At 38.7% G+C, this 27,744-nt stretch overlaps 1 protein-coding gene across 4 annotated transcripts in view; it reads left to right on the top strand.

Annotated features, from left to right (window-relative positions):
* LOC121315026 (cyclin-dependent kinase 6-like) overlaps window positions 1–27,744 on the top strand; it is a 62,350-nt gene that overhangs the window by 29,978 nt on the left and 4,628 nt on the right. For all 4 annotated transcript variants that reach the window (XM_041248887.1, XM_041248885.1, XM_041248886.1 and 1 more), the window contains exon 5: window positions 14,328–14,437. In XM_041248887.1, the coding sequence (XP_041104821.1) occupies window positions 14,328–14,437 (110 nt within the window). The remainder of the gene's footprint in view (window positions 1–14,327; window positions 14,438–27,744) is intronic.

The following is a 27,744-nucleotide window of genomic DNA, read 5'->3' as shown; positions in this document are numbered from 1 at the left end:
TATTTTTCAGTTCTGCAAAAAATAGAAGCTAATTTGCAATGTATATCTTCATAAAAAATAGATCGAATTTTCTTGAGTGTGCAAAGGTTCGGCACTTTTATCCCTTCTAGTGCTATAGTTAAATTAGTCAATTTATATGATCCAGTTTTGTCATGTTATTATATTATTAGGGCCAAAAACAAACATAGAAAGAAATTTGACAGTTCCCATTGTTCCTGTCTATAGCTGTGCATCCTCAGCAGGTTCTGTCCACAGCATCAGTGAAGCTTTAACCTTTGGATACATTCATTCACTAGTAATGCCTTACTTTACAAACCAAAGTCATTGTTTTTAGTACTGTATTAACATAGCATAGATATAGGCTGGTTTCACAGACTCTGCTCATCACTAATCTTGGATTACAAAACCAATGATAGCGTGTTTGTTTACATACTGTATGTGTAATATAGGGGAGACCAGGTTTTTTTTCAAATTATATATATATATATAGAGATAGATATAAAAATGACCTTCATATTGTGTTTTTTTTTTGTTTTTCTTTTTACAAAAGAGACGAATTGCATTAACTTGTTGTCCATCTTTTTATGGGTCTTGGCCCTACATCGCCACCATTTTTGTCTTGCAAATGTATCATGCAGCGATTTTGAGACTAGATAAATCAATGAGATTATATCTTGCATCCACTGCCAGAAAATAAAAACTCCTAAAAAAACCTGTTGTATAAAGTAATTCATTATATATGTGTTTTTTTTTTTTGTTTTTTTTTAATGCCAAAAAGGTTTGTCGTATCTTGCATAACATTTGCTTATAATTTATGTAATTAAATGGAATTCTTCTGGAATCCTGCCATGCTTTGCTTTTAGAAGAAATAGGCGACAGGATCAAAATAAAATATGGAGGGTGGTTGTGTGGCGTATTATGGGATGGCAGAGATTGATTGCATTCTCCAAATGAAGTATGCTTGTATAAATTGCAGGAGGGTGGCCTCAGGAGAAACAGAATGGTCAAACATTACACATTAAAGTTGCACTGCATTTTTTTTGTTAGTATTTCCTGCGAGACTTTGCCAGTGCTGTATTTTTGTTCATCTGTATTAGTTGTTGATGGGGCTTGGCAGGGCTCCAAGCTGCAAGGGACTGATTGGGAGGGGGGTTGGCATCTGGATATTAAAGCTTTGCCTGTACTGGAAGAAAAAAAAAACGAATGATGTGCGGATGTGGTAGCACTAGGGAAAAAGAGCCAAACTGAGCTCTCTTTGTTCACTAAGTGAGGCCCCAAGTAACATTCCTTTAAGCTGTGCATAGCTGTTAACTGTATACTGTTTATTCCTCAGCTCAATTGTTACTTCATATATCTTACCTCTGTGTAGGTCACGTTGTATTGTTGCTGTCCAACAGAGTTTCACGTTCGACTTGGATCCTACAGTAGTTGCTATGTCCATCACCTATGCCTGTGTAGATATTGCAAATAGCAAGGTATTAAATAATGGACCACATTTGGATAGAGTTGAAACCCAGCAACTCTACCGCACACAGATTCAATCTCAATGTTTTGCTATTTCAAGGAATGTAGCTGACTAAGGAAAAAAGAGGTTTTGGTTTTGGGTTATAAAGGTCAAGTTAATATTATTGAGAGCATGGGTTTCACAGAAGTATTACATGTGTTAAACTAATGTCACAGCAATTAAGTCTTTCCTTTATATGCTTTTAATATGGTGCCTGAGAACAGAAAATGTTTTTTTTATTTTTTTTATTATATCTTTATCAACTCCCCTAACCTTTTAAAACAGATGGTGTGCCCAAAACCTACTCATGCCGTTGTAAATCACTCCATTCAGATAAAAATGAGTACAGAATAAGGGTTGAATTTAGAAACGTTTTTAAAACACCCAGGATTCAATCAGAGCGGTATGTATTGAATTGAACATAGATATTACAAGTAGATTAGTAAGGCCTAATGGCATCATCTTTTCTTAATTTGGGCTGAGCACAGCTTGGTTTCCTCTTCCAGGTAGTTTGTTATTCTGTATTTCTGAAATCAGCCCTTCAGGTTTGTTCTAGAACTAAACCTGTACAACTCTTTGTTTGGAGTAACCAAGCATTCCGATAATGAGCTCTCCTCCTTATCCACACACCTCCACCCACACTCCCATGAACAGTGTAGCTAAAGCATGGGTGAGAACTGTTCTCCCAACTTCCAAAACCTGGCCCACGTTTTATACCTGAGGCTTTATACAGATATGGTCACTGAACTCTCTGGCCAGCTTCCAGAAACCTTCCTACGCTCTACAGCTCTGGCCAAAAGTTTTCATAACCTAGAATATTAGGATTGAGACATAATTAAAAAAAAAAAAAAAATGATGTTAAATAAAAGATCTAAATTATGTTCATGTATTTTATTTTATTTATTTTTTTTAATTATGTCTCAATCCTAAAATTCTAGGTGATGCAAAACTTTTTGGCAATAGCTGTAGATAACAGGCATGGCATTTGTTTTTAAAAGAGACTTTTTAGATTTTCAAGCCCCGCATTTGTGGCAGTTGGAAAGGCAAGGACATGCTTGGTCAGTGGTGCTTCAAGTGTAAAATAGCTGCCGTTCTTGGGCCAAAGTGTGGCAACTTTCTCATCACAAAAGAATGTGCAGAATGTTGTTATTTAATCATAAGGCAGCCGGGACTCCTTTTATCTGATGGTTAATACTAACACGCTTTACACTCTCTATCTGCCTCTCTTCAATTTGGCTTCAGTGCCCTCAGATGTGAAAACTGGGAAAGTATTTCACATTTCATAGAGGTGGGGCTCTATGCCTACAACCTGATAATGACGAGTCTGTGCTGAAATAAAAAAACGTTTGAAAGTGGCACTTGTGACTGGCTTCACCTTTTGGTTCAGAGTCGATCTAGTCTAGTTTTTGTTGCTACAGTAATGTCATCACAGCCAGTTTTTTGCTGTTGGCTGGCTTATAAATGCAGTATTTGCCAAACACTGGTTTTACTCCCATAACAGTTCTGTGTTGTTGGGTCTCATATTTTGACATGCAGAAGGTAATCCCTCTTGCCTAAAGGTTTGATTTATATATGATAATTTTTATACACCTTACCAATCACAGATGAACAATGTACAAATCCAAAAAGCAGCTGAATCATTTTTTAAATTAGTTTGCTTTGGAAAGGAATTTTACCAGTATTATAAGCCACATCTCAGAAATCAACCAATAGCAGTGAAGTATTTACAAAAATTAATAATAAAAAAATAAATTAAAAAAAAAATGGCACCTTTATTAACCACTCTTTTTGTTTTTGGTAAACTTCACATTAGTTTCTCAGAAGAAAATATTACCACAATCACTACAAACTTAAAACCACCCATTTCTCCAGCTACACTTGTTTTTAATAAATAGTCTCACCATGTCACAGCACCTGCAGGTCTGCACATGTTATTCAGGAACTGTGACAATTGATTTTGGTCTGAACCATTTCACGACTGTAATGTGTTACAAAAATATTAGATATGTTTCATTTTAAAGCTGTTCCTGAGCACAAATCTTTACTTGTGTGATTTATAATAGGTTAATATGTCATGTGTAGGGTGTCTCTTATTGGAAAAGAGCCATCATTTGCACATTTTGAGCTCCTCAGCTTTGCTTTGCTTCGCTTTTGCCAAACCTGCACAAGATGACTATATGTTAAGCACCGAGATGCATCCCCATTCAAACTGTTATCAAAGAAACATGTTGTTTCTGGAAGTGCTGGAAGTGGTCCTATGGGGCAGCTTCAGCTTAAAAAGTCAGTTATGTCAGTGCAGTGATCTTTTCTCACACACACACACAATAGCTGTTCATGTTGTAATAATAATAAAAGGAAATTTAAAAAAAAAAAGATCAGGTTAAAACCCCACTGGTATAAACCACAGCTAGATTTTTGTAAAGCAGTTTACACTACCTGTGCTGGCCCTGTGGGCACAAAGTGAATGAACGAAATGGCCTCATTTACGAAAAGGCGGTAAACTTATGCTGTATGATAATTGCAATTACTGTGCATGTTAATGATTTCCATATTTACTGTTGCAATTTTATTAATTATCGTGCAAAATAGTGGGCATATTATTGTGCACACTGATTTTATTGTGCCATGCTATGGTAATCAGAATGATAATGTATTTACATCAGCATCCAGCTCAGAATAATGAGATGAGCTTCATTCACACTGTATTTACTAAAGGATTCATTTTAATGCATGCATTAGTGTGTATGGGACCCACACTTTAACCACTGATAGGCACCCTATTTTTTCTGGCCTGAATACTAGTGATGTGCAGAGCAGGTCTTTTTACTGACTCAATTTGTTTGATTTATTCAGTTTAATGAATCACTACAACAGATTTGTTTGTTTGATTCTCTGGTTCACTAATGCAAAATAAATACATCTTGCTGAATGTATGTATGTATGTATGTATATATATATATATATATATATATATATATATATATATATATATATATATATATATATATATATATATATATATCGTAATAGGCAAATATATTGCTCAAAACAAATTACCCCCACTGCACGATTCGTAGTCATCAATAAGTATGCAGGCACGGTTTCAATCCATTAATCAACATATTACTTAATGTATTTTATAGTACAGAAATAGGCAGATATAACTAGAAGCAGCTTTCCCAGAACACAGACAAAAAAAACCTAAATCTTAACTGAATATAATGGGAAATAGAAGAGTATTTTATTACAGTGGAAAACAGTAAAAGAAAAATTTAAAAAGATGTATAATGAGTGCAGTGTCTGTTGATCGCTCATTTTCTATCAATGTAAGCCACCTCCACCTTTACAATAAGCTACTGACCAAAAGATACGCCTGGACTGCTGGGGCTTTTAATATCACGGTGGTCACGGGTAAGTCTCTGACTTTATCAAGTATCTTAATTTATCGCTCATAATACATGTAGTGCACACGGTATGGTATGTAAACTAACCAAATACGGTGCACGTAAATTAGTGCGTTCTCTGTTAGTAAATGGGGCAGTAAATTTTGATTTATCGTGCACGTTAGGCTCACTACTTTATGTGTGCGCTAACTCCAAATTTAAATGAGGCCGTAAACCTCAAAATAAATAGTTGGTCCATCCATTCCTACTGTACCTACCTGAGTAATCCATTCCTGCTTTATTTCACTCCTGGGTAATCCATTCCTGCTTTATCATTTCACTGCTGGGTAATCCATTCCTGCTTTATCATTTCACTGCTGGGTAATCCATTCCTACTTTATCATTTCACTCCAGAGTAATCCACTCTGGCTTTATTATTTCACTTTTTTCTTATTTGTTTCAAATATTATTATTATTATTATTATTATTATTATTATTATTATTTTAATTGTTAGTAAAATTATGAAGTAATCTTTATATCAGAACATAACCTAAACTAAACCTAAAGTCAGATCAAGTAAAACCTTTTAATTGTATTCCAGTGTCATTTATGGCCACCTTAATTCCATATTTACTTTTACTTTGTTGTGTCATTAGATTTTAAAGATATTATCAGCATCTGAAACAAGATTAGTTAGCTTGTTTCGTAATTTAGGGTTAATTTTCAGCTGAAACAGCTCGAACAACCTCCTGTAAAATATCTGAAAATATATTTTCCCTGTGCCAAATATGAAGAATTTGTTTGCTGCTAGGGCTGGAACAGTGGACTTATTTAAAGAGCAGACATGGTTTTTAGACTGTCGCCATGTCAACTAGGTAAACAGCAGAACTATAGCACCTTGTAGTAAGTATGACCCCTTCTTATGGAATGTAGGCATTCGATTGACTGCTGAACATTCATCGGCTTATTTGATAAATGAGTAAGAGGTGCTTAATTCTACATAAATCCTTCTGCCAAAGTTGTATTGTATTGCCTTGTATTGCCGTTGTATTGCCATTCATTTCATGGGGGGAGTGACAGGGAGAGCCCTGTCGCTGGTTCCTGCACTAATGTGTGCAGCTGGGACGCAGAACAGGAGATGTGTTGCTAGGCAACCAATTGACCAGTTAGGCTCGCCCGGCGCGGAACTAATCGGGAGGTCCTGATTGGTTGGGGGGGCGTGCTCGGCGAGGCTGCGTGGAGCTTGGCAAACATCTGCACGGCCATTGCTACACAGACGGATGCTGAGCGAAAGCTTGCGCTTGTTGACAGCGAGGAGGAGAACGTCCACTCCGCAGTATTAACTACTACAGAACCCTTTAGCTGCAAGATGTTGCTCGTGAAGGCATTGCCCAGCCGTTTGAAGAGACAGGAGTCGCTGTGAGGATGGCGGGTTGCCGTGATCCCAGAAGTAGTTCAGTTTAGGGGATGCTGATCCCACAGTGTAGAGTAGTAGGTTCCTGGAGCGGGACGTTCCTTTTAGTGGGACTAGCGCTCACCTTGTGTGATAAACTTTTATTTTTAGCTTTGTTTTGTTTTGTTTTCTTTATTAAATGTAACACTAGGGCTATCATTGCTGGTACCCTAGTGTCATCACTTGTGTTATTAAATTTGCTCACCTGTGTGGCGTGTCAACACTCAATGGCTCTGTGTCTGCCTCAGTATTATTCAGTGATAACCCCCACACGTAACAAATCACCCTGTTACAAGGGGTCTCTACATTAATTACAGACTCATTTCTTATTTTCATTGGCATATCTACCATTCCATCTTGTATTCTAGAAGTAAAAAGTTATAAAGGATGGGGATTAACAAGTCTGAGTTCAAGATAAATTTCAACTATGAGTGAACTCATTGAATTCGATTCTACAACAAGGAAGTTACACTGCAGTTCACAAAAAAAAAAAAAAAAAATCAAAACTGAAACTTCAGTATGATTAACCATAAGCAACACGTCTTGCTGCCTGGTGTAAAATTCAGTAAAAAGGAAGCTGTGAGACCTCAAAACCTATGGTTTTGCATCACCCTATAGAATAAACTAATTTGGCGTCATAAAGTCGAATGAAGCTGAACAGTGTCAGGTCAACATATTGGATTACATACTGCTTTGTAGTTTTCCATATACTAAAGTAAAACTGTCAAAAAAAGTGACATTTTGAAATCTAACATGAAATACTGTACTACTATTATGGCTTTCAGTAAACTTGTGCAATATCATTTTGTAGTTTCTTTGATTACATGATGTTAAATAAAAGATCTCAAGTATGTTCAATACTTTTTTTTTTTTTTTTAATGGTCTCAATCCTAAAATTTTAGGTAATGCAAAACATTTATCCATAGTAGAACTGTGTTATATCATGTCTTGGACAAAAATAGTTAAATAATTCTACTGTAGTCGTTGGGTTTACCTAGAATTTCCGCTGTGAACTCAGCTGAACCTGACAACTTCACTTCCTGTTATCTCTTGCATGTGAAAGAAAATGCTGCTAGACGGTGGGCTGTGGTCCAGCTCTCCATTACAGCTAACTATAACTGAACGGTTATATGTGACAGCTCTCCATTACAGCTAACTATAACTGAGCGGATATACGTGACATACCAGCAGTTAACAAGGCAGTGCGGTTCTTCCTAGAAATCTAAATACTATATGCTTATTGTTTCTATGTACTCAACATTGAATGGAGTCTTTATTTTTTTTATATATAATTTTTGACATGTCCCCTAAATAAAAAATATGTATTACCGTGATCTGAACAAATTAGCTTTCATTCAGACTGCACTTCTTGTTGTTCAATTGGAGTGAGCTGTCCTATGAATTTACTGAACAGAAGAAACAAAATACTAGCTCTAATTAATATAGAGGGGTGCCCATGAAACAAAAAAACGAGCACTCATCATTAAAATTATATCTTTATGATACTCACTGCACACCGCATATTACCTATCTTATGTCATGGGCGAAACACCAAGGATGGAAGGTGCCCACTTGTAGACCCCAGAGAAGTACCCTACTCAGCTCAGAGGCCGCACTGTAGTTGATCCCTGGAGCCATCATCGCAGCTGTTGTGTGTGCTGATGCACTGGGGAGGCAAAATAAGCCAATCCCTGGAGCCAGCATTGCAGTTCAGCCATCAACACCAGACAGAAGGATATCTGCATCATCAGATCGAAGGAAACGCAGGTGCATCACATTAGTTTAGAGTAAAAGAAGCTATGTCTTAGTTGATGCTTATCTTCGCGAAAGCTGAGTCCAATATCAGCATGAACATCTACTCTCATGTAATGGAAATCACGAAATCATGGTTGCTGGAGTCGAACGTAGAATAAATGCAAGGACAGCAATACAAATGGCAATCTGTGCTTCTAAGAACTGAAACGCTGTAGTTATTGCCTTTTCTGAGGTTCTCCAGGTTATTTAACAACAACAAAGCCCATGTACAGTATGCAGTGTCAGCAGCTTAATAATTGGTTACTGAGTTATGAGCCCCCAAAGTGGCCATTGTGACAAGAAATGACATCAGAGCCCCATCACTCAAAATGGATAGCAGATACACATGTGTGCTTATAATACATAAAAAAAACTGATTCTGGGAAAAAAAATTGTCATAAATATTGCATACTTTATCCTTAAAAACTTTTGTACGCTGACTAATGGTATTTTCTTAGAATGAATCAATGTAGCAAGGTTAACATACATCTTGACAATAAATAATTGATAGAACAGCAAACTTTGGTTTCTATGTAAATTTATTATCAATAAAGTAATCCTGTTTCCAACAATGTAAGCTTTTAACTGATCAGACTTATTGTAAGCTTTAATTGATTTACCTGTCAAAAGAGATCCAGGCAGCCATAAATGGAAAGCAGTTTATCTTAACCAGGTACAGCATATTTATCATGGGTTTGACACTCACATTGTTGGAACATTATTATTTTATTATATTATTTCATTATCACATTATTTCAAAAAGCAAAAATGGCTGACTCAAACTGCTCTAGAAAACCCTTTCTGTATTGCCGTAGGGGCCAGTCTCTAAGAGATAGATACATATACAATTTTACCAAACAGTATGCAATACTTTAGGCTTCTTTCTTAATTCTAGAAGTCCCTGCCTCCCTGGTTCTGCTTTCTTAATATCTCGATCACGGTACTTTGAGCTCTTTCATGATATTGCTAACTGCCGATAAGCGGTTTGAATATTGCTTCGGCTATTTTAAACAAACGGCCGGTAAGCATTGCATTTATGTAGCTTGCTTTGTTTAATTCAAATGCATTTAAAAGCTACAACAACACGCTGCCAATATCTGCAAGCGTGCGCTCCATCATATAAACACATTGCACAAAAAAAAAGCTTTCTTGACTGGTGTATTGAAACGTCACGGCTACACGCAGCTGACTGACACACGCACACAGCCCGCCTCTCTTAAAGGGGAACGCACCAAAAGGCTGATTGCTGTAACACTTTCTTTCTATTTCCATCCTATAAGCTGCATTTGCTGCCAATGTCATTACTCTTGTAGCCTACTTTTAATATTTATTTATTTATGTATGTGCCCAATGAGCTATTGATGTAAAACTTACATTGTTGCGTTTTCACTGGGCATCAGTATGTTTGAATGACCTTGCTTCTTATGAATCACCATGAAGAATAGCAGCATGCCTGTGGTTCCAAAATCATTCACAATATGACCATAGATATTTGTAAAACTGACCGTTTTTATATAAACACCAGAGCCAGATTTTTCCCCTGTGGACAACTTGCCCACCATACTATCTACCAAATTATCAATTTTATTATTAAAATTGTAATTTGAAATATACTGTATATACATATAAATTGAGAACATGTAGAATGTGTCCATAACGTACACTTTTTTTGTGATCAGTTATTATTTTTATATATATAAGAAACATACAGAAAAACAACCATAATACAAAAACGATATATATATAAAAAATGAAAGCTTGCACAAAAACAACAACAAATAAACAACACAACACCAGTCATGCCTTAACGAGGTCAGCCAAGTCAGCAGAGACTGCACTCTACCCCTCCACTCTGCTGGTCTCGCCCCATTCAACCTGACTGTGGACCACTTTAAATGAACAATATCCCTAAACATGCAGAGCCAAGAGCAGGCCAGATGTATCTGGTGATATTCATAGCTGCAAAATTGACTGTTAGGCCAGGAAGTAGAGTTCTACGCTGAGTCAATGAGAGATGAATCAATGAGTCATCATTTAGTAAAAATAAACAACGTTCAGCTACTAACTGTGAATCAGTCAATTTAGATAACACCGAAGTTACAATGATGGGACAGTCCCAGAACATCTGCATACTGGTGTAAGGTGTGCCAGGTTTACAGATGTTACATGCAGGGTCAGAGGTCATTTTCATTTGAAAACGTCTGTATGGGGTTGCATAAGCTCAGTGAATAAGTGTAAAATGTGTTAGTTGAGAGGCAGCGCTTTTAGAAGCCACAAATGTATTTAGCCATGTAGTCTCCAAGTTATGAATATTACCTAGACTTTTCAACTCCCACTTCCAGATTTTTTGACTGCTAGGGGGCTTATAAGATTTCATTAGCAAATGGCCATAAATAGTTCATACCATCTCCTGGGAAGAACACCACAGGCCTGCATGGTTATGGTTATTTTCTTCCTTAAGTTTGATTTCAACCAGAAGAAATGGACTTTTAGACATTTTACTCACTGTTTTCCCGGTTTACTTATAAACCTTACCATGAACGGTAAACTTTTCAATGATAATAACTCCTTAGTACAGCCTATTAGACTTATATGACCCGAGGATGTTGGTGGGTGATTCAACATTGGCAGATGTAATCAATTTTTTCTCCCCAAACATCTTGGCTAAAAAGTACAACTCCTAGAGAGCCCTTCAGTTTACCATTACTAGCTGTTAGCCACCAAAAAGGGCTTAAAAACTTTTGTTAAAAGATTACTTTGTATTTCATTTGTGTCCCAAAACTGACCAATCATCTTATGCCGCTGAATAATTCAATATATTTTAAATATGTGCAGTGGTTCACAGACTCTTGCGGTAAATTTCATAGTGGTGGAATGTCACTGTGAAGTAGTTAGTAAAAAGTGTGCCATTAGTGCAAAACTGATGAGAAGTTCCAGTTTCCAGTTCCACTACAACTGTAGGCAGAATTTTTTTTTCTGTTTGTTTGTTTTTCTTTGTTGTTGTTGTTTTTAATATGCTGCATATTAGGTAACCTATTGGCTGTATGTTATTCAACAACTATGCAATTGTGATAAGGGTTACTGGAAACAGAGATCAGGAAACTGTATGATTTTGCCTATTAAGTTTGTTTCTTCATGTTAAGTCTATGCACTGTTCTTAAACCACCAGCATGCTAGGATAATGAGCCTGGGGTACACTCCCTGTTACGTTAGCAGATTTACCTTTTTAAAAAGGACTGCAGTATTTTAAAGTATTAAAGAAAATGTTTACAACTTTTGTTAATAGCATGCGACTAGGGAATCCAATAATGTGTTGCCATAAGACACAAAATTCGGTAATGGTAAAGTAGCCCTTAAAGTGAATATAAAACAGTACCAGCAAATGAAATAAGAACAAAGAAAAATACACATTTTAATGTTCTGTTATTTAGACCCCTTGACTGCAAGGCTAAAGTTACCTACCTTTGGCATATAGGCAAAGTAAGACAGCACAAATATTTCATCCCAGGGCTGTGAGGACTTGGTTTCAAAATGATACAAATTTGTAAATAAGGTTCTGTTGGTCTCAGCCTGCCTCCTAGTATACCTCAACCCTTAAAAAAATTACAGTAATTTAGACTAAAGTAATTACGTTGTGTAGTATTCAGGTACCAAATGGCCGTCCATTTGCACCCCGAGGTGGCTTTGATGTATATGTACCGTTTGAAGATAGTGTACACATAGTGGGTAGTCAAACAAGTAAGTGTCCTTTTTTTTAGCATTGATGCAGAATTGAAATGCCCCTTAAAGAATGAATAGTGGGGTTCCTAAAAAATCCTTCGTTATACGTCCCCACATGTTGCTACAACTGGTAAACAACATACCTGTAATGTTTCTTTTTATTGTTAACATCCTGACAACATTTTACACTTATAACTTTGAAGTCTGTTTCAAAGCTCTTTTCAAAATGTCTGCTCTAGTGCACTGATCGTGTAAGGATTATTGCCCACGTTGTCAAACAGGTAACACAGCAATAACGAGCCATGATGTGATACCGAACAGAAAAGACAGAACACTTGTTTTTGTTTTTTGTTTTTTTAAATCGCTCTTCCTGCAGTGATTTAGAGGACAGATCACAAACCCCAGTGTGTTAGAGTGGACATTTTGAAAAAAGCTTTGAAACAGAGTTATAAGTGTAAAAAGTTTTCAGGATGTTAATTACAAAAAAAATACGGGGACGTTATTTAAAAATATGTAGCAACACATGGGGACGTATAATACTAGATTTTTCGGAACCCCGCTACTTACTCTTTAAGAGATTATTCAGATGCAAGTGGTTTCATAACAATGTTTACAGTAAGTAAAAGTGAACAGAGTTCCAAAGTGTAAAAGCCAACTAAGGGAACTTGGAGAGAATCCATTTTTAACTGGGTCATTGAGTTTGGTCTGGATGTTTGCCTTGAAATTAGTAGAAGACTGGGATGGTGTCATTAATCAAAAGAACTTTGGTACAGTATATAGTAAAATAATAAGAATCGAGAGAGATTAACTATTTGTTGACTGGAACCACTGGGGCATAATTGAAGTAAATTCCACACCACTCAACTTGAACTAAAAAAAAACAGAGACAATTAAATTACAGATAGTGTGCAGTATGCAAGCATTGCAAATGGCCTTAAAGTCATTGCATGGTCATGCAGGTTTAAGGGCCTTATTCACTCAACTTAAGACCCTTTTGAAAGCCCATTTTGATTAATTAAATATTTTAGAACTGTTAGAGAGTTTTATTCTCAGTTTTTTTTTTAACTGTTTAACCTAAGATAATGCTTTTTCATAAAAAAAAAAATAAACATCTTCTGTCTTCCTCAAAAAAAAAAACAGTCCTTAATGTTTTGTGAATGGGGCCCTAATCTGCATCAATTACTTGTGTGGTTGTGCAGTGGACGTTTCTAATTAATACATTGTGATTAATAACTTCCATGTAACGTAAACCTAAGTTGTGGGTGCATAGTATATACTGGTGTTTACTGCTGTACTCTTGTTATACATGCATCCACACAGGTGGTCATTTATTACTAGTATGTGACACTGTATATTTGGTAAAGCTAGTCATTTACAACTTTAAAAGAGTATCCTACTGTATAAACAAGCATGTTTGTGACGCGCACCCCCCCTCCACAGCTGTAAATTCAAGTAAGAGTTATATGAAAAATTGAACCTCGACAAACAGACAGATGCCTTGTGTACCACTCTCAATAACTGTGCTGAAGAAGGTCCTGAGCAAGTTTCATCACCACAATAGGGCAAGCAATTTTCTGTAGCGGTTTTGCATACAGTGTATTTAAAGTGTGACGTATGTAGGTATGTCACCCATCTCCATTACACTGTAAATGAAAATATTCAGAAACTGCTGATGAAACTCTAAATCATACTGGGTCATTTAAAAAGGAGACAACTGGTTGACCTGCACCAAGTTTCAATGCTAAGTGATGACTGGAGTTATATATGAGCATGGTTAAGTGGGCACTGACTGTACCTCTGGGAGTCTCCCTGATTGTTTTCTATGGAAAAACTGTGTGATCAGTGCATTCCGAAAATGAGTGCAGCAACTTGATATGCCAAATATGATATCATACACTATATTACTCAACAGGATTTAAGAGCACAATCTGCTTTCAGCATTAGCACAGCTGTGATTTACCAAACCCACTCTCTGGAATAATGTTTGAAATAAATTTCTCGGGAGACAAATCTTAAGGCCAAAGACCTAGCTGGCTTGCCTTTCTCCACTGGGCCAGTGGGCAAAAATCAAGATGGAGAGCTTTGAACATTTTCTACAGAACAGCCAACTTGAATAAAATAACAAAACATTTTGTAAGTGCCACCACTGTACACCACTTGAATGAATATGTAAACCAAGTAATTATGTTTTAGAACAGCCAGTACTTACAGATTAGAGTGTACATGTTTTTGACGCCTATAGTATAGTATATGAAAATGCCGTTCATTGATTGTTCTGTTAAAGGGACCAAGACGCAATACTTTAAGTTTGTTTGGCAGAGTTAGGGTTTTACTTTTTATTTCAGTGGTACAAAAAGAAAAAAAAATCACTCCCAGGCAGTGTGTGAACTCACTTCCTTTAGACTTCAGTTGCTGTTTTGTTAGAGTTCTGATGTCTGCTCTGAGGTTTAGCACGTTGTTCTGATTTTCTAGGTTGTCACATTGTGGTACCGGGCCCCAGAGGTTTTACTTCAGTCCAGTTACGCGACTCCGGTGGACCTTTGGAGTGTTGGTTGCATATTTGCTGAAATGTTTAGACGAAGGTAAGTGCTTTAACCACACTTTTTGATAACAGTTAGGTTAATGTGCAAAAGATTCATCACTGCTGTCTTTACTTTTGCTTAGGACATCTTTCTCCAGTCAATAGATTGTGTATCGTACTGAAAGTTAATTAAGGATTTAATGAGTTACAGTGAAGTAACCCATTTCATTAACAACTTGTCAGGATGTAGTGGAGTGGGGAAGATGGTAGAAACCAGGAACAAGACACAGGTATGCAGGGTGCAAATTGCTAGCTGGGCAGCATTTTGTTAAACAAAATTAAAAGCAGTTCCAACTACAAAATAAAACTGACACAGGGTCAAACAAAACATAGCTGCAATACAGAAATAATCAGAACTAATACCTCAGCAAAACAGAGCTATAATACAGAAAATACAGAACAAATACCTCAGCAAAACAAAGTTAACAGTCATCTTCACACACTGCTCTCTTGCTCCTTCAGACTCTGTCTGCATTCCTTCTCTTAACTCCAACCAACCCTAATGAGCCTGGAGCTGGGCTTATTTAGCAGGTGGTTAGGAGTTAATTGCACAATTGACAATCAAAAAACTCCTAACCAGCTGCACCTGAGCAATCATCCCTGGATGGGAATTAACCCCATCCTAGCCAACACCAACACTACATTTTAACTAATACATAGCCAGTTTTCAAACAGCAGAAATACAAAATACAATAATACACCACTCAGAAGAGTTACCAAGGAATCTAAGTCAGTTAGTCACCAAGTGAGATCTTCACATTCAGTTTTGAGTAATTGCCACCATCTGTGTCAGAAAATAATCTGATAATCTGTTTAATATTTTGCATTTTTGCCTTGTTTGAAAAAAAAAAATGTTTTTCTTATGAAGACATGAGTTATCGGTAAACAGATTTTAAAAATGTTCTTAAGTTTCCGAGTTATTCACAAACCTGTACTACAAAAATAATGTATCTTATATTTAATCATAAAGTGCTTAAACCATTTGCATCTCTTCTCCCAAGGTAACAACCAAACCAAAAAATGATATCCAGTAAAAAAGTTCAGTTGAATACGGAGGAACTCAACTCTAGAACTATAAAATTGAAAACTTAGGAATGTATGTTTTGCTAATCTTCAACCCCTTATTCAGCTGGTCATATCTCATAAACCCTTTCAGATCCTGATGTCATATTTTCAGTGTTGTAGAAAGTCAGGCAAAATCTAACAAAATCTCCAGAGGAAGTCTGATTGTGTGCAGTGCACATTGAACATGAACCCTTTTATAACAGTGATCTTGCTAACCTGCCAACGCTGCATTTTCTTATCTCATGTTCGGTAGTGACTCATATTTTCTGGGTTTTCCAGTAAAAATCTACCACTTTTCACGCAGGCAATCAAAGATACAGACTTATTGTCCACACACAATTAGAAATAAACAAAAAAAATGTCATCTCATGCACTTTCAGAAGTTGTCATATACAGTGTTTTTTTCAATCACAAGTGACAACTGTTAAAGTCAGTTTCTCAGAATGCTTGCACATGGTCACAAACAATATGACAGGAAAAGATGGCAAACTTAATGAACTTATGAACTATATATATTATATAATATATATAAATATATAATATATATATAATATATATATATATATATTATCTATATATATTATTTATATCTATATATAATCAAGGAATCAAAATAAATGAGGCTCCACGGGGCTTTTTCTCCTAGGTTGCCCGGAAAAAGTGTCATGTTCGGAGTACTGGAACCTAGCTATGTCGACCCCTTAGTAATTAACATTATGTCCGACAGGACACGAGCACCGTTCCAAGTGGGATATATTGTTAATGGGAAAATATTACTTCATACCTATATGATCCGGCCCAGTGCGGAAGTTCCTTAGGAATGGAAGTATCTGGACCTGGACGGGGGTCAAAAAGACCAGGGTGTGGCGGAACTCAGGAGGGAACTAGTCCTCCCTGACTATATTGAGACGGGGACTGAAGTTAAACTCTGCCCTGGATGGCCTAGTAGCCTTGCCCGCTCGGTCACACTGTGTACCAACCCCCTTTGATTAGCGTTTGCAACCATCAGAGCGTTCTCCCACCAGACCATAGCCTCGTCTCATTGATGCTTCCTCCCACTTTTCAATTTTTCTCTCTATTTTTTTTTTTTTAGGATGAAAAGTGGGGGAAAACATCAGTTATGAAGGGGAAAATCTCACCAGTCGGTTCCCCTTTATCTTTTTCTGCCATGTTTATGTGTGCCACCAGGGCTGCCATTAATTTCACCAATTGCTTATAGTTTGGCCAGCCTTTCCGCCACCCCTACTACTAGGTGACGTTTAATCCGTCCCGCCAATAAATATACTGTTAGTATGGGGTATGTTGCCGTGTCTCCATGGATTCAGGAGATAGCCGTCTGACCTTGTGGCTGCAACGACACACCGCCCTGGAGAGCTGTTCGAATTAAGGTGTGCTCACACCCTGTGTCCACTAATGCGTGGTTTTTCACTTTCCCTATAATCACATCAACAATACAAGGCCCCTCCTGACCATTTCCCCTTCGCTTACCCGCTTCTGATGCCAAATAACAAGCTGCCATGTCACACTCCATCGCGAATGGGCATGACTTGGCGAGGTGTCCCAGTTGTTGGCATCTGAAACAAATAGGAGGGGCAGAGGGAGCAAAGGTTAAGTATCTGTCCCATTGCTGGTATGCCAACGGGGCAGGATCAGCAAATGTACCCCAGCTGGGGGCCAACCTTTGCCCATGGTGGGGAGGTAAGGCTGCCCATTGGGGTTGGAGGGCTCATCAAGGTCCAGGAGGTGGTTGTACTTGGAGTGGTGGCACTGGGAAAGGAGGTGTTGCTCGGCTGCTCCGTGGTATGGGAGTGGCTGTGATTGGTCTTGGCGAAGATCATGGAGTCCTGAAATCTTCAGCCAGTTTCACTGCAGCTTCCAGGGTGTCGAGATTGTTGCGCCATATCCAGGCCGGGGTTTTGGCGCCGACCACATGGCAAAACTGCTCGGTGACAATCACCTCACAGGTCTGGAGGTAGATTTATAACCAAGATTCATTCTCTCCCTGTCACAGTGTGCTACCAAAGCAAATGTCACATGTTTTTTTCTTCAAGAAATGATAACTTTCTAGCAATGAAACCAGACTACAACTAAATGGTTTCCGTACAACCAGATGCGGATGGTGACGTATACAGGAAGACTACGGCTGTAGTGAATGGTGACTTGAACAACATGCCTAGAGCATTCAGTGCTTTCTAATAGTAGCCACACCTTCACCCTGTATCTGCTCTGTGTCTACTCTGTAATTAAAGAGTACCATTGTAATATATTTTATTTGCATTGAAGAAGCTTCAAATTAATTATTAGTTTTCAAACTTTCCTGTAGTTACCGATTCAACTGCTGCTAAACATTTCCTCATGGGGTAGTTTTGTAATGTTTTTTGTCTGTGGCTCCCCTCACCTGCACATCAAACAAACCTGTAAATGTTTTGTATTCTCTGATTTACTTTCTGTATGTGTACAGGTAAATGATGTGCGAGGTTGAGCTTGTCCCAATATGAACAAAAGCCAGCAACTAAAATAGACACACACTGAGCTGGCTAGACACTCCCACAACTGACTGTTAGGTGACATGCTTGAGATGAGGATTTGAAAGTCGCCTGACCCAGTTCCTGTTCTCTATTCCTGCAAACAGTGGACACATAAAACATATAGCATGTTTTAAAGGTCTGTGGCAGAGCAAAGCTCTGCCCTTTAAATTGGCAGGGATGGGGTTAACTTCCCCTACCTGCCTGGGTTTATTATGTTCAGGTGGCTGGGGTTGATTAGTTGATTAGGTTGATTAACGATCAATCAGCGCCCAGCCACCTGATATAAAAGGAGGCCTCTGCTTCTCATTTGGGGAGAGGGAGCTGAGGAAGCAGGTTGGGGTTTTTTTTTGGGTTGTTTGGAAAGTTTGAATCCAGTGAAGGCATTGCCCAGCCTGGAAATTGTTATTTTTGTAAGTTTTGCTTTTTGTCTTTCTTTGTGTTTAAATTGCTTTGTTTTGGCCCTTGTGCCCTTTCATTTTTGTGTTTATTTATAATAAAATAGTTATTTTTTTGAACTGCAGTCTGTCTCTGGGCCTCTTTCCACTCGCCAGCCTGCCACAAGGTCACTAATGGCCATTATTTTGTTAGGGTGCAGTGGGAGTCTTACGGTCAAAAGCTCACTGGTTTGAAGTCTGGTCATTCTGAGTTATCAGTCAGTATGAACAAGTGCAGTACATTTCTGTCCACTTCAAAACATTATCAAAGTTTGATAATGTCATAAAAAAAAAGTAGAATTTCAGGCAACATACATTTCCTTGTCTACTTTATGTCTCCTAAATTCCCCCAAGTACCAGTGGTGTGGTTTTGGGTATCCAATTTTGGGTATACTTTATCCAGTGGATTATCAAGATTGTAGTTAAGAAAACCACTGTATGCCATCATTCCGAAATGCTGCAAAATGTAATGGTGATGCGTGCTATGTGTAGAATTTATTTAAGACCATGGTAAAGAGAATTAGCATGTTGGTTTTTGGTTTTCTTCAGTTTCTGCACTGACTAATTTAAAGAGAAAGCAAGTATCTAAAATCATGTTTTATAGAAACCTAAACTGAGAATTTCAAAAGCAGGTGATAATTTTATTTTTTTTAAACTTCTTCTTTTTGGGTTTTCCCTCTGCAACCTCAGTTTTTTGTATCGTTTCTGGTCAGGGTGAAACACACAGAGGAGAAAGACAGGGCCCAGTTGAATGACACATAATATTATTTCATTTAGGCCAAAGTGGAAACCTGGAACTCTGAACAGGTTTTGACAAATATGCAGATACTCTTTGTGTATAAAACAGTTCTATGTAAAGTACTGTAATATTACATTACGCCTGCTTTCCAACAGAATTTGAACGCAATGTCAGTCTAAGTCTATTTCCTATGAACATCTTAAGGTCTTATAGTCTTTGAGGTATAAGGCATTTCAAAAGAAAAGCACTTGGAATGCAGTAATGTAAAACTAAACGTGGTCTTGGTTGGTATTTTTAAGTTGCTGTTAGTTTACTAAAAGGCTATATCTTCCCAGGAACTAGTGATCATTGACAACTCTGGGGATTTAGCCATTCAGAGCTCTTCTCCTAGCTTCAAGATATCCAGTCACATTCTGCCTCTGCTGCTCAGTTAGCAGAAACAGAGGAGTGGGTACAAATTACTTGGGGGCCAGCAGTGGTGGAGAAAAGGTATTAGTCACTCTAAAATAAGTAGATGTTCTCCACATTGTGGCAATTTACATTTTTCCAGGGACACAAAAATTGTAAAAAAAAAAGTTTAAAAAAAAGCTCTGCTTAATTACTTTGTACAATGGTAAAAGCACATTGAAGTCCAGTAAAACATTAAAAGCAAGTAAGGCCTGGGTTTTGACCCTGAATTATTAATGTAAAATGAAGTCAGATTTATATTGGCAGCTTTTCTTTCTGCAGTGCGTTGTGCCTGTGAGAAGGCAATTACTTTTAAATTCACAATGACACTCTCCCAGACTGAAAAAGTCATTTGGGAAACACTTCAACTGAAACATATGTCCCAAGTTTAGGTCATCTAATTTCATGGACAAATGGATATCCATGGTCATCCCTGTTCCATCTGTATGCCTATTAAAGATTTGGTGCACCGTGTGGTTTACATTTTTGTTTGTACATATTTAGTACAGCAAGCCCATGTTGAAAATGTCAGTGCTGTATATGTTTACATGGTTCCACAAAAATAAGTCTTGGGCACGGTGCTGTTTACATAAAGGGCATACTGTACAAAACCCTTAAATCAATAATCCATATTTCTAAACACAAACGATGCACTAGTGTATGCTGGTTAATGCCTCCGCTAAAAACCGTTTAAAGGAAAGCCCAGTTGGACTCCTTGAAGTAGTGCATATAAGAAGTGAAATAGTTCAACGTTTTTGCTAATACCATCGTCAGTGTTGTGAAGAGCAGGTTCATATGTTCCACACAACAACAAAACAAAAACCTTTATTTTGCAAGTGATGGCTTAATAAAAGTGGAAGAGTTTATATATGTGTTTTTTTTAAAGGGGGTGAGGATTCTACACATTTTATTTACCTTTTTTATTTCCTTAAGGGTGTATTTCGTGTCATACAGTAGGTATTATTCCATGTATTCTAGCAGTACTACCTGGTGGTTAAGGAAACATGCCAATAATATAGAAAGCTACCAAGCATTATGAAGTGACCACATCTGAGTTTGAATGCACAGCTTTAAAACAGATGTCTGTTTCTTTTTTTTTTTTTTTTTTTTGGTAGTTGTCCAAAGTGACAGTTTCAGTGCTCGTGAAAATAACTTTTCTATTTCTTTTTTTATCACTTGAAATGAATATCCATTGAGACATTTGAATCCTTTGAGAAAATAATTACTTTAATGTCATTAAGCCTTCTGTTGCTTAGGAGTTGGCTGTTGCCCAGTTGTAACCTTAATGTGGGTGGGTAAGTCTTTGATCCCTGTTTCATGCACTTATGTTTTTTTGTTTGTTTTCCTGCAGATGATTAAGATAACATTTTAAAAGGCCACCTGTTATAGATTAAGTACTTTTCTGGCACAATTCTCAGTGTCTAAATGACTTTTTTTATATTCCAATTCAAGGAGATTAAAATATTCCTAAAATTGTCTGCTTTCTGTTTTGTTATGTTGTTTGCTTCTTAGACTTGACTTTAAGATTTGATTTTATACAAAGTAATATTTGAAAAGTTTACTGTGGGCATTTCATTTTGCAGAGCTTGCTTGTTTAGGGTTGATCTGCTAGATATGCCTATACATGAAGTTGGTATAGATTCAATATTCAATAAGCACTTTGATCTGCTGCATACTTTTTCCCCCAAAATTCAGTTTATTGGTTTTACAATTACAAACAAATACACCATAACAGAATCAGTGCTCAAACACAAAATGACTTTCTTCCCAGCACCCAATAAAGTAAGTGTATTGGAGACAAATGTGTTTCATTAAAGTTATAGGGGTCTGTCTGTGTGGAGTTTGCATGTTCTTGTGTCTGCATGGGTACTCCAGTTTCCTCCCATAGTCCAAAGACATGCTGTTCAGGTTGACTGGTCTTTCTGAATTACTGTGTGTGTGTGTGTGTCTGTGTGTGTGTGTGTGTGTGTGTGTGTGTGTGTGTGTGTCTGTGTGGTGCCCTGCGATGGACTGGCGTTCTGCCTCTCGCCCTGTGTCTGCCGGGTTAGACTCTGCCTCACCACAATCCTGTAAAGGATTAAGTGGTTAATGATAATGGATGTATAAATTCATGTTTACTTTAACACAGACTTACTGTATATCTGAATAATCTGGAGATATACATTTGTTATTCTTTTCCTCACTGTGGGTCGCTGTTAATTTGTAACCATTGGGTGTTGTTGGGGGAGCAGGAGCAGGGTCTCCTGCCTAGTTAGTCCAGCCAATCTATCAATTAACCTCCCTGTGAGGCGTGTGAGTAAAAATGGATTTTCCAGACAGTGATTTACGTGTAAAAATTAAAATTTTATTTAATATTACACAGAAAAAAAAAGAAAAATAATAAAGAAGGATGTGAGGGAGGGAGTGCTGGAGTAATCAAAAATAAAGGAACGGAAGCCTCTTAGTCCTCTTCGCGCTCTGCTTAAATCCAAAAATAAAACAAAAAGGAATAAAAACAGAAAAGAGCCAAGTTAGTAAGGCCTCCGTTCGTGACACAGTCCAAACTCCCACGTACTTCCCTCCAGCCTTTTTTCCCCCGCCTCTATTCCTTAGGACCAACCCCAAACACAGTAGCACGTTCCCTTTAGTATGCAAACCCCACCCCGGTAGTCAGTGGATCACCAATCCCAAACTGACAGGTATCCTTAATTTCACTTGACTCCAGTGGCTGGAATTTACATACTCGTACTTCCGCCCCTCACCAAGGTGCCGCCCCTCAAAAAGATGACTTTTGTCATGGTCACAAGACCTTGGTAAGGGAAGTCCCGAGTTGGTTTGATGCCTTCTACTGTTGGGAGGCTGAATTGCAGACCGAAACCCCTTTGACTCATCACACTCCCTATTTAAGCACTGGGTCTAAAACTCATTCTCTGTCTTTCTTTTTGTGTTTGCATATACCCACGCAGCGCTGACCCAACCGTCATTTTCATTTCTGCCGTCTGTGCTTACTTATGTGTCGCCAGGCTTTCTCTTACATTGTTACATTTCTCTGTGCTTTAGTTGGTTTGGTTTTTATAGGAGTGGTTCTCCCTAGTTTGTTTTATTTATGTGCGTTTTGTTTGGTGGGCTCTGCCATACTTCTGTCGGCTTTACGGTGCCCGCTTATACTCTGCCATGCTCTCTGTTTTGTCCGCAGTGCTCTGTGTTACTCTCACCTCTGAGTGGGCTCCAAAAATGGCGCCTGTAGTGATACATGCATTAAATCATGAGATAACACAATTGGGCCATGGGATTGATTGACCTATCCTTCTTTTTTATCCTTGCTTTCGCCACGCTCGGCTGGCACTGCAGCTGCCAGTATTCCACACTCATGTAATCTCGTTCAATCTTATAATGCTCCCTACGCAATCTGCTGTACCTTGACCAGGCAATTCACTCAGCAATATTCTTTCTCTCCAGCAGTAACCGTAAATTCTCAACTGATGCCGTAAGCTACAAGCTCACTGTCACTAGGGGTCTCCCTTGTCCCAAGAGTGAAATTCTCCAGTCATTAAAGATTTTGGTGAACATGATTATTTTAAATAGATTTATTTCTATTCATATTTTGAGGGGAGTTGTTTTGATGCTCTACTACACCTTGTTGCTTTGTGCTTTTGCCATGGATCTGCATTATTCCACAAGCCACTACTTGCTCACTAACTCACTCACTCAAATTCTTCCATTGATAATTCTATCTTCCCTTTAGGAACCGCCTCATCACTGTTACCCCTATCCATTCTTCTGCCAACCAGGATTTAATTTTGTTTTCCTTGTTCACGCATAAGATAACCTACCAATTTAGCGATCTGATATTCAACTAAGTTCATGGCTTTCGCACTGTCATCACACCACACAATCTCATCACACTGCACAATCTCATCACACTGTACAATCTCATCACACTCACTGCACTCACACGTATTATGTTCTCCTACGCAACCAGTCGGTCTGGCTTCTGCCTTATTCTATCCATCTGCTCCCCTTGTGCAACTGGCTGGTCTACCTTCACTGCCTTCTGTAAGCAAAATCAGGTATCCCCTTCTTCCTTTAACCAGGAAATAAGGTTTTTGTTCCCCATTTATGCAAAAGACAAGCTGCACCTTCCCCTGGGAACTTTGCTAGTATATTGAGAATATTGTTAGTATGCTGGAGTGGGGGCCATTTCTCCCCCGGGACCACTAGAGGTGAGATTAGTCATTAATTTTATTATTTATTTATAATTTTATTAAATCCTCCAGTATTGATTGTTACTAATTAACCTTTGTGTTTCTTTACTAACCCTTCTTTCTTTTTTTTGTTGCATTGGTGGCGCAGATGTGGGGAGCCGGGGGTCCTCTTTTGGGGACAAGTAACGTTTACTTCCCAACCCTAGGCCCAGACGAGCTGGCCTCGACCTCTGAGAGGAAGGTTATCCGAGAACCAGAGGGGACCCCCTGGCCATATCTATCTTAACAATCTCTCTATCATTCCAGGTTCCCCCTGGGGCAGCATACATGCTCCCAGCCTTAGAGGCCGATCAGCTCGGTCTCACCTCTGGCTCTCCCTGAGCCAGGGGGCTACCCTGCACTCTTTTCTTAAATCTGTTTTCTATCACTTGTTCCCCCTGGGGGCAGCATACGTGCTCCTCAGCCTTGAAGGCTGATCGGTTCAGTTTCACTTCTGTGAGGGCGGCTCTGCACGAGCCAGGGGGAAAGCATGTCATCTTCTTAAAGTCACAAACACATAATTCCTATTTCAAGTCCCAGGGCTTACTCCTCGCAGCCCATGCTCCTGTTCTGTGATTGTTTTAAGAATTAAAGATATTGTCATCACTGGTAATTTAACCTAAAATTGTGGATATTGAAGCACTTTTTTTTAAATGATAAAAAATTATGTAAATGTTACTGTGGCAAAGTGGTTTGTAGTGCTCCGGTGTATAGGTGAGTTGAGGTGCTCCAACAAAGGACAAACACGAAGTTTACCGGTCAGGTTTCTTTTAATGCCCTTTTTAAACCAGGTTTCAAATAATAAAGCTGGTTCTACCCAGCAATGGGTATTACCAGCTACAAAACAAAGGGGTTGCAGTCCCGAAATAATAAACACAAAAACACGTCTCCAAACTGGGTGCTCTGGTGCAGGTGCGGTGCTCTGAGTGCTGGTGCTCGTGCGCGTTCAGGTCTGGGCTTCTTGCTGCAGCTCCAGCTTCGTATCAGCCGTCTGGCAAAACAAACACAATACTCCTCAATGAACCCACACTTCATTCAAGATTCCGTCCTTGTCTCCTCCCATTAACCACAACAAAGGAGCCGATTACGGCGTCACGTCCCCCTAAAGTACCCTAAGCCCCGCCCCCTCCGATAGCTAGTTCAATCACGTCTCCTCCAGTTCATGACTGAAACTTCGCTCACCGTACTAGGGCGATGACTCCAGGTACCGTAACGCCGCCCTCTTCCTGAATGGCCGGCTCCCGACTGTCCCCAGGATGAACTGCCCAACCATTCAGTAGGAAGCCTGCAGCTCCTGTTGTACAGTGCCCTCACTGGTCGAGAGGGAGATTTTTGATTCGGATTCATTCGCTCTCTGTCACAGTTACAAAATGAGAAACAAACTCCCAGGCATGGGTTTTAATGTAATGATCGCTATGCTGTAGTGTGGATCATGACAACAGCGACCTGGATGAAATGGAAACAGGTTATTATTGGTTATTTACACTGAGTGTACAAAATATTAGGAACACATTCCTAATATTGAGTTGAACCCCTTTTTGCCCTCAGAACAGCCTCAATTCGTCGGGGCATGGACTCTACAAGGTGTCGAAAGCGTTCCACAGGGATGCTGGCCCATGTTGACTCCAATGCTTCCCGCAGTTGTGTCAAGTTGGCTGGTAGTGGATCTCTACTCCGAATAGCTTGTTCCATCTCATCCCACAGATGCTCAATTGGATTGAGATCAGGTGGCTGGGCAGGCCACCGCAGTAAGCTAAATTCACTGTCATGTTCGTGGAACCATTCCTGGACAATCCTAGCCTTGTGGCATGTGGCATTATCCTGCTGAAAAATTCCATTAGCAGATGGATACACTGCTGCCATGAAGGGATGCACCTAATTGGCATTGATGTCCAGATATCCTGTGGCATTCAAACATTGCTCCACTTTTATCAAGGGGCCCAATGTGTGCCATGAAAACAAATCCCACACCATCACACCACCACCACCAACCTGCAATGTTGACATGCGGCATGATGGATGCCTGTATTCATGTGGTTTTCTCCATACCCTAGTCCAACCATCAACGTGAAACAGCAGGAACCTGAATTCATCAGACCAGGCAATGTTTTTCCAATCCTCCAGTGTCCAGTGTTTTCGTTCCTTAGCCCACTGCAACCACAGTTTCTTACATTTTGCTGAAAGAAGTGGAACTCTGTTAGGTCGTCAGCTGCCGTACCTCATTTGTGTCAAGGTACAACGAGTTGTGCATTCTTTTATTGGCTTTCAGCACCAATGTTGTAATGGACTGTCAGTTGACTAACTGTAGCCCGTCTGTTGCTCTGCACAATTCATGTCAGCCTCCTTTGGCCTCTTTCATCAATGAGCCGTTTTTGACCACTGGCCTGCCGTTGGCTGGATGTCCTTTGGGTGGTGGACCATCCTTGATACACGTGGGAAACTGTTGAGCATGAAAAATCCAACAGCTTTACAGATCTTGACACCCTCAAACCAGTGCGCCTGGCACCTACTACCATAACCTGTTCAAAGGCACTTAAATCTTTTGTCTTGCCCATTTACCCTCTGAATAGCACACAATCACAATCCATGTCTCAATTGTGTCAAGGCTTAAAAATCCTTTAACCTGTCTCCCCTTCACTGATTGAAGTGGATTTAACAGGTTACATCAATAAGGGATCATAGCTTTCACCTGGATTCATCTCATCAGTCTATTTCATGGAAAGAGCAGATGTTCCTAATGTTTTGTACACTCAGTGTATATGTTAGATATTTTTTCCCCAATATGTGATTTAACATGAAAAACTACTTTCAGATAAGCTCTAAAACTACATAATTGTTTATATGAAGCACATTGCATAGTGGACTGCTCTAGGCCACAAAGGGGACCCTTTTGCTAAGTTAAAAATCTACAGGGGAACACTGTGAAGGCATCATCAGTTTACTGAAACCAAAACATACATTGCATGAGAGAAATGTCCTTTCCAATGATGCAGAGGCAGATCAGATTGAGGAAATAGCCAAAACCAAAGGATGTAGTGTCCAGAGACTAATATATTAAGACAGAACAGTTGTGTTACCACTCCCCTCTCTACAGTGTGTTTTAGGAAAGCTCTGGTAAAAAAAAAAATACTGATATAATTAACAAGAAGAAAAAAAACTGCATTTCATCACAAATAGTTTACATATAATCCTTTTTTTTCTAAACAGAGGAACTATTACCACATGATGTGCACATACATAGAATGTGTTTAATATGAATGTTCAGTGTTAATAAACCCTATAGCGATCACAAGCTTATAAAACATACATACATTTTTATGCAAAAAAATAAGTTTTGCTAGCATTTTATATCTTACTGTTATGGAACTTTTTACAAAAAACAGCTATTCAGAACACAAGAACATTAATCTGTGAATAAAAACAGGTGATGAGAAAGGAACAACTGGAAAGCTTGGCATAACTCCAGGCAATAGATTGTTTGACTGCTGTGGGTTTAAATAGTTTAGTAGTAAGGGCAGTGGACAGTTTTGCAGTATTAGATGGTTTGAGTGCTGGACTGCAGTGTAAACAGTTGTGAGATTAAGTAAATTCAAGCAATTGCAGTAAGAGTTTAACCTGTAAGGCCCAGCAATACCTAGCACAGTCATATCAGTGATGCTGTACTTGAGTTATTGTCCAGTAAGGGGGTTGTGATGTGCTGTGCATACTTGTCTTTCACACATGCACAGGTTTGCAAATCCCTGTCTTCCAACATCTTCTGACATCCAGGAACAAAAGAATGTGCTAATATTCCAGCATCATCTTCTATTCTTCTCAGCAACATACAGTGCGCTGTAGATGTGCAGCAGCTTAATCGTGCTGTTCTGAGAACC

The sequence above is a fragment of the Polyodon spathula genome, chromosome 4 (assembly GCF_017654505.1).
Source record: "Polyodon spathula isolate WHYD16114869_AA chromosome 4, ASM1765450v1, whole genome shotgun sequence".
In the NCBI taxonomy this organism is placed as follows: domain Eukaryota; kingdom Metazoa; phylum Chordata; class Actinopteri; order Acipenseriformes; family Polyodontidae; genus Polyodon; species Polyodon spathula.
The sequence above is the reverse complement of the archived record's forward strand: the minus strand, read 5'-3'. Positions and strand labels throughout refer to the sequence as shown.